Source organism: Megalobrama amblycephala, linkage group LG5, assembly GCF_018812025.1.
Source record: "Megalobrama amblycephala isolate DHTTF-2021 linkage group LG5, ASM1881202v1, whole genome shotgun sequence".
NCBI classification, from domain to species: domain Eukaryota; kingdom Metazoa; phylum Chordata; class Actinopteri; order Cypriniformes; family Xenocyprididae; genus Megalobrama; species Megalobrama amblycephala.
Genome location: NC_063048.1, coordinates 40,985,712 through 40,999,561, shown reverse-complemented (window position 1 = coordinate 40,999,561; position 13,850 = coordinate 40,985,712). Strand labels below are relative to the sequence as shown.

The following is a 13,850-nucleotide window of genomic DNA, read 5'->3' as shown; positions in this document are numbered from 1 at the left end:
ATTGTGCCATTTGTCATGTACATACTGAAGCTGGGAATGAGTTTGAAGCTGTCTTGCTCATTTCTTTGTTACTTTGCTTTTACAACCTCCAGATTAAACGTGGAAGATGAGGTATAGCCTACATTTGAAAGTTGTAGAATATTTTTGTCCTTTTTAATCAAAGACATACTTCATTCTTATTCTCTATTTTAAAAACTCAAGTACTTGAGTGCAACAGTACCGACAAATACAGATTTGCCTTTTTGCTCCATAACTGTAAACGATCCTGCCAAATTTGATGTGAGTTTTAAGTATGTTAAACCTCTCTCTCTCGGTTTTCCTTCTTCGTTTGAAGTAGTTGCTTTCTCATTCCCCGCACATGCTGTGCTAGGCTTGTGATGTGTCAAGAATAGAGTTTAAATATGGTTTTGGATATTTAAATAATAGGATTATGTTCTGTCATTTGATTTGTATCTGGACCGCTCTCGCCTGACTTTGTTGCGGACTGTAAATTGTCCAATTAAGCATTTTAAGTTATACATTTACTTTAGCATTAATGTGTTTGGAAATAAATTAAGTTATTAAGTATAGTGTACATGGCAATGCTGGTGAAAGAAGCTTCAGCACCCCGGACAGCTCCAGAGAAAATGACATAATGCCAACTAAAAATACACTATGTGGGAAAATCATTGCATAACCATCCATTTTGAAGGTGTGGCCTAACCGAGTTTGTTTTGTGTGTGGACATATTTAAAGTCAGTGGTGTGAATCAGAGATGGTCGCTTTAGTGAAAATAACTGGTATGTTGTATTTGGCACATGATTTTTATATTTACGCACATTTCTGCTCTTTAGAAATCTCTGAAGGACAATGGTCTTAAATCCAGTTTTATTCATGTTGAAAATCTTAGATGCACGATTAATACCAAATATGCATGGTTATTTTTGTCGAGATGATCACAAAATGCGTGGTTTATCGAGTTTGATTCACCACAAATATAGTATAAATGCAGATCAACCAGTTTCCCCGAACTACAGTGTAGAATAAAACAGGGAACGGACCTCGGAAACCCTGATTGCACTGAGATTGGGGTCTAATTGCAGAGAGGTGACTGGGACCTTTGCACCCAAAGCCTCGAGGACAGTCCGCAGTTTTGCAACGTGTGTTGAGTGAAAGTGATGAGAGCATACACGCTTCCAACAAGTCATTTTCAACAGCTACAAGCTCCACACAAAGACCACACACCGAGCCTCAGACATGTTAATGTAATCTGGAGTCTTTCAGAGGAGCTCTAACAAAACGAATCCCCGAAAACCTAATAGACTCTTTCGGCGCTGGTGGATTGCTGTGGAAAATGATTGAATTTGCACAACGGATAAAAGAGAAAATCTTACTTGCCTATAAAATTAACGTTTATTTCATGTATTTGGTTAATCAATTTATCTAATCTTGCGATGAAAATACGTATGGTTCAGATCCTCAAACATTCGTCTACTGAAGTTCATTACATTGCAGTGATGTAGCCTACAAATATAAGTAGCCTAATACTGTTGTAATATAGGCCTATAATTTTAAATTTTAATTTTGCTCCTTGTAAATTCAAATAAATATAAGCCCAAATCTTGTCACGAGAAACTGACTAGCATGCCTTTTGAGGAACGAATATTTAAATTCTTAAACACGTGTACTCTTATGACAGGACAGTAGCCTACACATTTTTTAGATTTTTTTTTTTTTTTTTTTCGCAAAAAACAATTTTCATAGTAGTCGCCCATTGATCTTGTCTTTTTATACAAATTATAGACATTGCTTGGAGTTTTAGGTGGAGGTTACACATAATTGAGTATCAGTGCAAGTAAAAGAAGCATCTGTACGCCTTCGAAAGTATAATTTCGGACATAATCGACAAAATGATCTGTTGATTTAACGACCCTTCACAGAAAAGAAGAGCGCCATTACAATCAGTGAGTCATTAAAACGCGCGCCCCACTGCCCGCTTACTGGCGCGAGAGCTCCACATAAATACCTTCATCAGTTGAAGGTTTACTACATGCAGAGGGTTTTATTTGCGAATAAATGCTATAAAGCCCAGGCGTGAACATCAGCAACAAGGGCCACTCCGACCATTCGGCCTAATGGCCTATATTGTGTACAAGTTTTGCTTTGCGTCAGTAGTTCCAGCTACAATCGCTGTTAGAGCGTATATAGCCTATAAAATATCAGGGAAATCAGTGCACCATTTATTACAATATTTCCATAAAATAGCAGAGGGTTATAAATACTAAAAGACCAATCAATGTTCGTCAGCTCAGGTTTGTCAAGCAAAAAAAAAAAAAAAAAAGTACACATTTCTTATCCCTCACAACACTAAAGATGTTCTTCTGGAAATATTTTTTGCCAATTTAGCAAATATATGTTGTGCAATTATAAGAGCAAGAGCATAGTGTAATTGGTTCTGAAAAGCTACAATGGTAACAATCGTTTAGTTTAGTTTTTTTTTTTTTTTTGGGGGGGGGGGGGGGCACATTTAATCAAGGGGTTCTTAAAATCTTTGAAATAACAATAACATGGTCGAAACTAGTGAATTTTATAATTGAAATGTAGTTGAAAAGTTTTTGCATCACATAATCGATATTATATGTGACCCTGGACCACAAAACCAGTCACAATGGTCAATTTTTGAAAATGAGATTTATACATCATATAAGCTTTCCATCAATGCATGGTTTGTTAGGATAGGACAATATTTGGCCAAGATACAACTATTTGAAAATCTGGAATCTGAGGGTGCAAAAAAAATCAAAATATTGAGAAAATCGCCTTTAAATTTGTCCAAATGCAGTCCTTAGCAATGCATATCCACTCACAAAAATACATTTTTGATATATTTAACGTAGGAAATTTACAAAATATCTTAATGGAACATGATCTTTACTTAATGTCCTAATGATTTTTGGCATAAAAGAAAAATCGATCATTTTGACCCATACAATGTGTTGTTGGCTATTGCTTCAAATAAACCCGTGCGACTTGTGGTCCAGGGTCATATATAGTGTATAAATCACAGAAGAATGTTATTTGAAAAGAATCAAGCCCAGCTCAGATTTTTTTTTTTTTTTTTTTTTTTTTTTTTTGACATAAATAATTTGGATAGTATTAAAGAGAGAGAGAGAGAAAGAAAGAAAGAAAGAAAGAAAGAAAGAAAGAAAGAAAGAAAGAAAGAAAGAAAGAAAGAAAGAAAGAAAGAAAGTCGGACTTATTTCGGTAATGGACCCACGGCCTTTGTATGCCAGTACACAACCTTCGTGGGCTATTTAGGCTAATTCATTTTTATTTGGTCAAAACGTGTAGTAAAAATGTCGAGTAGAAATCTCAAATTTGATTAAATGATTTCCTTGTGTGGACTAGCGACATCTCGGCACGCACTTTCAAATTTTCTCGCAATCTTCCCTCAGCCCTCTGATGTTTACGGTCTTTATCAATACCTAAACACGGGGGCATTTGATTTTACCTCAGATCTTCACAAACACGGTATTGATGGACGGCGCTCTGATAAGTGTGTTTATTTCGTCTTGCAAAGTTATTTAGGAGAATACTGTTGTTTGTACAGCGATGTGATTGATAAGTTAGCTTTTAGGAGCGTTTGTTTGATGTGAGTTTCTCTCAAGGAGTGGAGACCTCACCTGAACTGACTCATTATTTAAACGAAAAAGAGCGCCAAAAAGAGGTCTCTACAAAACCTTCGTTTACTTAGGAAAGGCATAGGCTACAACTCATTTAATGGGCTATTCAGTAAATACAATTAACTTAGGATCGAACTTTTACCATTATGAATCAAACTGGTTTGAAAAAGTGCGTTTTAAAATATTTAATAATTGCTTTGCTTTGTCAGTTTGCACGTAAATGGATTTCCGGGTTTTTCAACGGTGTAAAAAACTTAGCATTTAAAACGCAAAATAAACTTCTGACAGTGTTTGTGGTGTGACTTCATGAGTTTTGCGACACACAGACAACTACAGAACTATTTGCAGAATGAACACTTTACTATAGGAGGCCCGTCCAATCCTGAAGGAATATCCATTACAAACAGTAGAAATCGTCGATTGAAAACAATGTGCGACTGCAGCAAAAATCCCTCTAATGAGTATTCAGGAGCCTACAAATGTAAAGGCTAATTGTGTGGAAGTTTGTTGACTTTGAAAATCGTTTTAATTGTATTAATCATGTTCAGTTGGCCACCGCCGAGTGATAGATTCTTACACCCAAAATCTAAAATAAACGTATTGTTAGGATATTGTTATTGTCATAATTTATTAATATGATTGTATGACTGCGTTTAAGTCAAATATCTATATAAGTTACAAGAAAATTAAACGTACAAATAACAAAGGAACTGAAAAAAAACATGTGACCCTTAATATCGATAAAAATTTTGTACAATATACATATCGCTAAAAACTATGTAATCAGTCCAAACCTTTTACAGAAATATACAAGCTACGTTTTACAATGAAATCTATAAGAAATCAGTTTAGTGTGAGGGGTTCGTCTTCATTGTTTTTTTTTTTTTTCAAAAAAATCCAACAGGATGACAGAATATTTGTGATTTTAGTGTTTCAATCAGTCTCCATTTAAAATCTAGTGTAGTATATAAATAATTCCATCTTCTTAATGATGTTTTGGCGCTCATCCTCACAATAAAAGATTTGATACCTTTGACATTTGGCAATCCTCGTGTTGCTCGCAGCCTTCTCCCTCCAGAAAGGAGAGCACAGCCACTGTTCGCATGGTCTTTTTTTGAGCAGAGTATACAGATTATCTGCATCCACCTGTCGTTTTGCTATTGTATTATAGTCTGTTCCGGTGTCACCACGTCCTGCCGTAAAGCAGAGCGGAGCAGGGCAAGGCGGCTCCATACTCGGAGCCGGAAGAGTTCAGGTGTGACAGGCCGGACACCTGGGTTTGGAGAGATGGAGGGCTTGCAGCATGTTGACCCAGATCTGGGGACTGGCCGGCGTTGCCTACCTGCTGACTTTGATGCTGGCCCATTGAAGAACTGTTATTGGACATAATCATGACGTTTCCCCCCTGGTGATGGTGGCTTTGTACACCAGTGTTGGGTGTATGGCTGCTGCCTTGGCATGGCTTTCCGTCTTTCACCAACACTGGCACGGCCACCCGCCGCGGAGACTGCTGCTGCTGCTGACAGGAGCCATTGTCTTGTTGCATTTGCTGCTGGGAAACCTTGTCCTTGGCCTGCCTTTTCATTTTATATCGGTGGTTTTGAAACCAAATTTTAACTTGAGTCGGAGTCAAGTGAATCATGCTGGCCAGATGTTCCCTTTCCGGCGCGGAGAGGTACTTCTGCTGCTTGAACCGTCGCTCGAGCTCGTACACCTGCGCCTGGGAGAAGAGTACCCGTCTCTTCCGGCGAGGTGTGCTGGTCAGCGGACCCATGCCTTTACCAACATCCGCCAGAGAACTCAGAGTGCTCATACTGCCCATATTCATACCAGACGAGGAACCCATGAAACGAGAGACTGCAAAAGAGAACGGTATAATTTAGCTTTGCGATTTAGTATCTATATAAATGACCACAGAAAATACAAAGCTCAGTGCAGTAAAAAGAGCTGTGCATTATTACGCAATCGTCTCTTGTTAGACTTTTCCCTGCTTTGGACAAACACGCTTAAGAGTCTGTTAATTGATGCAGTTTGTTTGGGTTCAGATAAAGTACCTGGCACGTTTAACGTTGGTTTAACATGTTATCCCTTAATCTACTGTCAAAAGTCGCATGACCACTTAAAAAGCTAGAGTAAAAAAGCTACAGACTTTATACCTGACAAGTTTAATACACTCAAAATATATATATTTTTTAAAAAAGCTCACGTACTTGTAGAGAAGCGTGGGTCGGGATTCGTTCCGTACCAGCTGGTGGCCGTCGTGCTGCCTCTCATGCCGTCTTGATAGGCCGGCAAGTCGCTCATGTTGCCCAAATTCCCGTTACAGTAGCCCCCCATGGCTGTATGTGACAGCTGGGAAACTCCAGCTGCAGTCATGTGGTAAGCAGCGGGTACTGTTCCATTGTGGCCCATGTGGTGCTGCTGCATCGCCGCTTGCGTGACTTGGGGTTGTCTGTACGAGGCAAGTGGAGCCCCCAAGTTGTTCCCCTCCATACTCACTTTTTTGTAGCTCTCTTCAAGAGGACTTAAGATATCGGATACAGAAAAAGGAGTCGTATGCTTAGGGCTCATCGACATTGTTCTGTGTTGGAAAGGGAGAAATTAGAAGGCAAGGCAATCTCTCCTTCTTTTTTTTGGCCAGCTCCTCTGTTCCTGTTGTTTCACCGTCGCTGCAGCAGGATGGAAACGTATGAGTGTGCACTGGAGTCCGCCTTAATTGGTTTGAGTGGGAGCTCGAAGCTGACTTTCGTTTGTTTTAGCTTGGTGCCAGGTTTAAGGCTTCCATCAGAGGCGGGGCATCAGCAGCCAGGGCAACAATACAAAGCAGCGCTATCATCTGTGCGCCCACGCACATTTTCTATTACGCGGTCTTCAGCTACCCGTGCCATCCCCCAACCCCGAAAACATTTACGCGTGTAACAACACCTGTGCGTAAAATTAATTCGTCCATAGTTCATTTTCAGAGCGAGGCTGTTTATTTCGCGGCTTGCAAGGAACACGGCGAAGGATGAAATATTGACAGTTGGAGTGATGTTTATAAGGGCCCCTTGATGTGAGTGCATATGCGGACTTCAGACTTTGAGAACCACTCAGTTTCTCTGAGAGAGAAAAAAAAAACTTGAGTTGAACTACTGACTTTTAATGGCCACAAGAGGCTTCTGGTGATTGCAGGCGTGTTTGTATTATGCTCCATCGTACTCAAACATGCAAAGGGCCCTTGCGACGACTCAGGAACACTGACTGACAAATAAATAAATACATACGAGCGTGTTAAGAGGCCAAGTAAATGATTAAGCCCGTTTCCGTTTGATATTATTGGACATAGGCAGCGTGTCGTCCAAATTCCCATCCACTCGGCTCAGACACGCGGTACTGAGGGAAATGAACTCGGGAGGAGGAGAGGCTCTCAGGTAAAGTTAACAACGCTGAAATAACCTGAGTAAGTCCTGAAGTATCTCCGTGTAAGTTCAATAATGCATAGCTTACCATGCAGTGCGATCCCCGATCGACGCCCTAAAGGTCTCCCTCAATATGGCTGGACAGAAGAGCAATTTTACAGAAATTTGTATGATTGGACAAGTTTTTTCATTTCATTTTTATTATTATTATTAATCTTATAAGCTATTTTATATTTATTTTGTAACAAATATAACAGTTGATTTTAGCTATTTACAAAACAACGCGTTGTCTTATGCTAGGCTAATATTTTACTCTAACTATTACAACTAATAATTACGTTTTCATTTTTTTTTTTTTTTCGTCGTGGCTCTAACATTAATTTACTTATACAATAACCCATCCTATCAAATTTAAATTTGTCAATAGAGAAGCAAACAAACCTTTTGGGACACCGTGAGTTCGGCTATATTGGATAAAACAAAAAACATAAGATTCTCAAATTGTAGACTTAAATATTTGGCGTAAACTTTCGTTTTTATCAAGACCAGCGTTCATCGAGAGTCTTCGCCGCTGAGCGCTGCAATCTTCTGAACAAAAACGGCTTGTTAAAAGAAAACCTTAAGCAGGTTTAGATGGAAACAGTTGGTCTTATGGTCTTCAGCAGTCAGGGATTACTTATATATATATATATAATTTTAATACAGAGTTATAGCTAAAAAATAAACAACTGTGTTCTTCCTTTTGTAAAGATATCGTGATATTCATTTTCCGAAAGTCTACAGCATCAGCTCAACCAAAAAAATGCAAATCTAAATATGAAATCATTGCGAGTTTAACCACTTTATTAAAACAAGAAATACAAATTCTGTCGCATTTTTAATTGTTTAATTTTTTTGCTTTGATGTTTTCTACCTGAATTCAATTGCCTTTCGAAAATTGTATTTTTTACGCTCTTTGTTTCTTTGCGATCTTGTGGAACACTAAGTGTTAATCTGAAATAACCAGCCGCCCTGAAGAGTTAACAGGAACACAAACATACTGGTCATTCCTTACATATATCTAATACTTAATCCACAATAAATCTGTCAAACTACGTTTACGCCACAATAGTAATACCAAAGGAGACCAAAAGATGATACGGATTCAGAATAACACAAACCATGGGCTATTAGGATGAGCCAAAACATTTAACACGAGGGAATACAGCGTCTTCTGGTGGTCACAAGTCTGAATATATTTTCAAATGACAAGACAAAAAGCTCCTCTAGTGTGCAATGTCTGATAGTTTTAGTTTTATTTAATGCCAACAACACATTCGTAACTTTTTACACTTTATTCCTTTTCAACCTTATGTTTCCAACGAGCGTTTACATCTAAAACTTCGTAAAAACGATCGTCATAGTCAGCTTGTCGCATTTTGAACTGAAAAAAAAAAAAGAAACAGACCTACCTTAACCTCCTTAAATTAGCAGACAACCGCGCATTTCTCTAGTTTGAAGTTAGCACAGGTGGGCGTAGTTTGTGCACCAGAGATGATAACCGCGCGAGCAATTATAACAATTAGTGTCAAAACTATGGGGCGTCCAACGCTGCTTTCAAGGTGTTCGGCCTACTTGAACCAGTTTACAAAAGGCTCTCTTAATTATCTTAATCAGGCTCACTCCTCTCTACTGGAGTACGGCTATCATGGTCAATTAACGGCAATTAGTAGTACGATTTGTGTTGTTTTTAACATCTTTTTCTATTGACAAACCGGAGTTTTGTTCAGCGCTACCTGCCAAAACTTATTCAATATGCATATGCATATATATGAAAATATGTCATCATTTAGGCCTATCCAAAGGCGTATTATATTATATTATATTATATTATATTATATTATATTATATTATATTATATTATATTATATTATATTATATTATATTATTATGCTTATTTTTCCTAATGTTTCTTATTAAACGTTTGTTTACGGTGGGACGGGGGTGATATTGACGCTCATCAGGTGCAGTAAATATTGACAGCCAAGTACACAAACTTTAGACTCCACGATGCTATTGTGCCATCTAGTGGAGAGTGACAGCCATGCAGTTTGTACAGAAAGCGCTCGTGGGAAAGAGAGAGGTGCATTCGTTTCCTTCTGAGACAAATCAGATCAAGCCCACCACAGGAAGCTGTTAACCTCAAGGTGGCAGAGTGGTCCTGCCTACAGCTAGGCAGCCAACACTGTGGACATCACAAGGCACGGAGGTATAAAACGCATTTGTAATGAAAGGGGGAGACCGGGGATGAACGTAACACCTTTTGTTTGAGCATCGGTAACCCAGTGGTTGTTGGTGCTGTATCTCTCAAAATGTAATACATGACAGCCACATTTGTCTGCTACAAATATAACTCACTTGGACATGTTCAACACAATTACAGATTATATGAGTTAATGTCAAACACAAAGAGTTCTGTTACAACCACTGGGGTTAGTAGCTGGGGATAATTTGCTGAAATAAGATCAACACAGTCTAAAGTTATGCAAGAATGTCCCTAGTAAAAAAAAAAAAAGTATTTTAAAATACATGCATGTCATACTAAATACATTTCAAATCTATTAACATATTTACTGACATATGGCTTTAGACTTACTGTATAAAAAATTAACTATAATAAACTATAATTACCTATAAAAAATTAAAATTATCAAAATTAAAATTATAAAATTAAACTTTATTTGGAGTACTACTTGTGCACAATGCACATTTCTTAATATTAGGCCTAAAATGTGTTTTAATACCAATATTGATGAGGATTGTATGATATTTGAATAATATCTGTCTGTAAATGCAAAATATTTAAAGTGTAGCTAAAGTATACTTGCAATAGTTCCACGTTAGCACAATCAAATATACTTAAGTAATTATTTAGTTGGACCTCAACACTACTTCTGCACAATTAAAGTGCATTAAGCATAAAATTAGTTGTTTCAATTTAACAGACATTTCAATATACTAGTTCAGTATACTAAAAGTATGGTTACTTTATTTTAAGGCACCCGTGTTACAGTACAATTATACATTTAAGCACTGAGTAATAATAATTAACTACATGTACTTACTATAGGGTTAGGATTAGGAATAGGGGTTGGCTTAAGGTTAGTTGTCTGTAATTATGCATCATTTATAGTTATTACTACAGTAACTACATGTAACATGTGTAACAAGGTCACTGTAAAATAAAGTGTTACCAAAAGTACAATTAGGGTATTTTTATTAAGTACATGATATGTAAATGTATTTGTAGTGCACTTCACATGAAATAAATGTATTTCAAATATGTTTTAATATATTTATTTTTCATTAGGGGTTATTGAAGTAAAGAATGAGTAAAGTGAACAGTTTTGAATAAAGTTGTTTCAAAAATAAAAAAAAAAAAAAAAAAACATTGTATTGTATGACTTTAAGGACTTTAAATTTAGCACAAAAACAATTATTGTATGTGTGTATGTTCATGTGTACTGTATTCCTGTCACAAGGATTCAGTCACTAGCTATGTTGTCATCTATCTCTTTTATGTAAAATTTGGGATATCACATAAAAGAGCTGGATGGAAACGCTGAGATGCGCATTACTTCTAAAAATGTGCAGAAAAAAATTGTATGTGCTCAATTGGTGTTGTCAAACGGTTAATCTCGATTAAATGCATCTAAAATAAAAGTTTGTGTTTACATAATACAAACCCGATTCCAAAAAAGTTGGGACACTGTACAAATTGTGAATAAAAAAGAAATGCAATAATATACAAATCTCATAAACTTATATTTTATTCACAATAGAATATAGATAACATATCAAATGTTGAAAGTGAAACATTTTGAAATGTAATGCCAAATATTGGCTCATTTTGGATTTCATGAGAGCTACACATTCCAAAAAAGTTGGGACAGGTAGCAATAAGAGGCCGGAAAAGTTAAATGTACATATAAGGAACAGCTGGAGGACCAATTTGCAACTTATTAGGTCCATTGGCAACATGATTGGGTATAAAAAGAGCCTCTCAGAGTGGCAGTGTCTCTCAGAAGTCAAGATGGGCAGAGGATCACCAATTCCCCCAATGCTGCGGCGAAAAATAGTGGAGTAATATCAGAAAGGAGTTTCTCAGAGAAAAATTGCAAAGAGTTTGAAGTTATCAACATCTACAGTGCATAATATCATCCAAAGATTCAGAGAATCTGGAACAATCTCTGTGTGTAAGGGTCAAGGCCGGAAAACCATACTGGATGCCCGTGATCTTCGGGCCCTTAGACGGCACTGCATCACATACTCAGGGCTCAGGAATACTTCCAGAAAACATTGTCGGTGAACACAATCCACCGTGCCATTCGCCGTTGCCGGCTAAAACTCTATAGGTCAAAAAAGAAGCCATATCTAAACATGATCCAGAAGCATAGGCCAAGGCTAAGGCTCATTTACTGTGGACTGTGGCAAAGTGGAAAACTGTTCTGTGGTCAGAACTTCAAAATTTGAAGTTCTTTTTGGAAAACTGGGATGCCATGTCATCTGGACTAAAGAGGACAAGGACAACCCAAGTTGTTATCAGCGCTCAGTTCAGAAGCCTGCATCTCTGATGGTGTGGGGTTGCATGAGTGCGTGTGGCATGAGCAGCTTACACATCTGGAAAGGCACCATCAATGCTGAAAGGTATATCCAAGTTCTAGAACAACATATGATCCCATCCAGACGTCTCTTTCAGGGAAGACCTTGCATTTTCCAACATGACAATCCCAGACCACATACTGCATCAATTACAACATCATGGCTACATAGAAGAAGGATCCGGGTACTGAAATGGCCAGCCTGCAGTCCAGATCTTTCACCCATAGAAAACACTTGGCGTATCATAAAGAGGAAGATGCAACAAAGAAGACCTAAGACAGTTGAGCAACTAGAAGCCTGTATTAGACAAGAATGGGACAATATTCCTATTCCTAAACTTGAGCAACTTGTCTCCTCAGTCCCCAGACGATTGCAGACTGTTATAAAAAGAAGAGGGGATGCCACACAGTTGTAAACATGGCCTTGTCCCAACTTTTTTGAGATGTGTTGATGCCATGAAATTTAAAATCAACTTATTTTTCCCTTAAAATTATACATTTTCTCAGTTTAAACATTTGATATGTCATCTATGTTGTATTTTGAACAAAATATTGAAATTTGAAACTTCCACATCATTGCATTCTGTTTTTATTCACAATTTATACAGTGTCCCAACTTTTTTGGAATGGGGTTTGTATATGTGTGTGTACTGTGTATTTTTATTATATACATATAAATACACACATGCATGTATATATTTAACAAAATATATTATAAAAATATTTATATATAATATATTTATATATAATATAAATTATATATAAATATATATACATGTAAATATTTCTAAAATATATACATGTATGTATGTGTATATACACATAATAAAAAGACACAGTACACACACATATATTATGTAAACAAACTTTTATTTTGCATACGATTAATCAAGATTAACCGTTTGACAACACTATGCAACAAAAAACTCATGTGATTTTTCTAAACAGGGGATGTGATTAATAACTTGAATCATCATAAGGAGTTGGTTTTTAATATTTAAACAATATATAACATTTTTAATAACATATCTGTTATAGCATGTGGGTTTGAAGTTAGCATGAACGCAAAGCATCAAATGAAACTAGAGAATCAACCACCTTAGACTATGCAAGTCAAATAAGTATCTTCAATACAATAATTGCTGGACAAAAAAATTATCTTGATGGAAATTTTTACTTTCTTTCCTGAAAATCAGTTTTTTTTTTTTTTTTTTTTTTGTCATAAAATCAACAGTGTTGCTCACAGTCACATGGCACTTCTCCCGTGAGGTCAAAAATGTGATGGGAGTGTATGATATGATATTGACATCACCACAGATCATTTCTGACTTGTCAAACTGACAATGTTAAAACTGACTCCGTGTTACAACACTCCCCGGTCTCCCCAATAACATTTGTTTATTGATTATTTAACAAGGCCCACAATCTTCTCTGCAAAGAGTATGAAAACCAGTATCATAACAATAACTCTGTTAATCATGTCCTAAAAATATCAACAAAGCATAAAACAAAAACTTTCGTTTCAGATTATATAGTATAACATTTATGCTCAAATAATCCAGTTTTTGTCACAAGCATTTCAATGCATCAGTTTTTGTACATGTGAAATGTAAATGTTTAATCGAAGCACGCGATTTATTTATTTTTAAGAGAAAAACACAACTCCATAAGCGTAATTGTTGAGTTTTACTATGTTCCTACCAAGTTGTTGTGTCCCAGTCTCGCCATAAACCAGGGGAGACCTCTAAAAGCCTGTCTTTGTCACTCCCCAAAACCCAGCGACTTTTAAAACTCCATTGTCTTGTTAAAGCCCATAAATTTGTCACCCGGGACTGATTAAACATCACGAGAATTGAGACGCTGCGGATTTTGTCTAGGTCCCTTTGGGAACCACACAATGGTCCTTTCAGAGGACGACACAAAAAAGTGTTTTAGGGAAGATGTAGCGAAGAGAGCGCTGCGGTCAGTCCCCTCCATATGTAGTACAAGGTGGCCTGAGAGAGGGGACAAAAGACCAGGTGACAAGGATGATACTAACTGGGTCGCTGAATTAATTGGGACAAGCTCGGGATTGAGAAAGCAAGAGAAAACACGCCTCTTTCATTAATGTTACAACAATGATCACCCTCTTTTAAAATATGGAGGAGGCA

At 37.0% G+C, this 13,850-nt stretch overlaps 1 protein-coding gene across 1 annotated transcript; it reads right to left on the bottom strand.

Annotated features, from left to right (window-relative positions):
• Positions 1-3,191: 3,191 nt before the first annotated feature.
• On the bottom strand, positions 3,192-10,831 carry nkx2.1 (NK2 homeobox 1). Its single transcript, XM_048192319.1, has 2 exons — positions 5,873-10,831; positions 3,192-5,519 (listed from the first exon to the last, which is right to left on the bottom strand). Exons 1-2 carry the CDS (start codon positions 6,237-6,239, stop codon positions 4,846-4,848), a joined length of 1,041 nt encoding a protein of 346 aa, XP_048048276.1. The 5' UTR covers positions 6,240-10,831; the 3' UTR covers positions 3,192-4,845.
• Between the last annotated feature and the right edge of the window lie 3,019 nt (positions 10,832-13,850).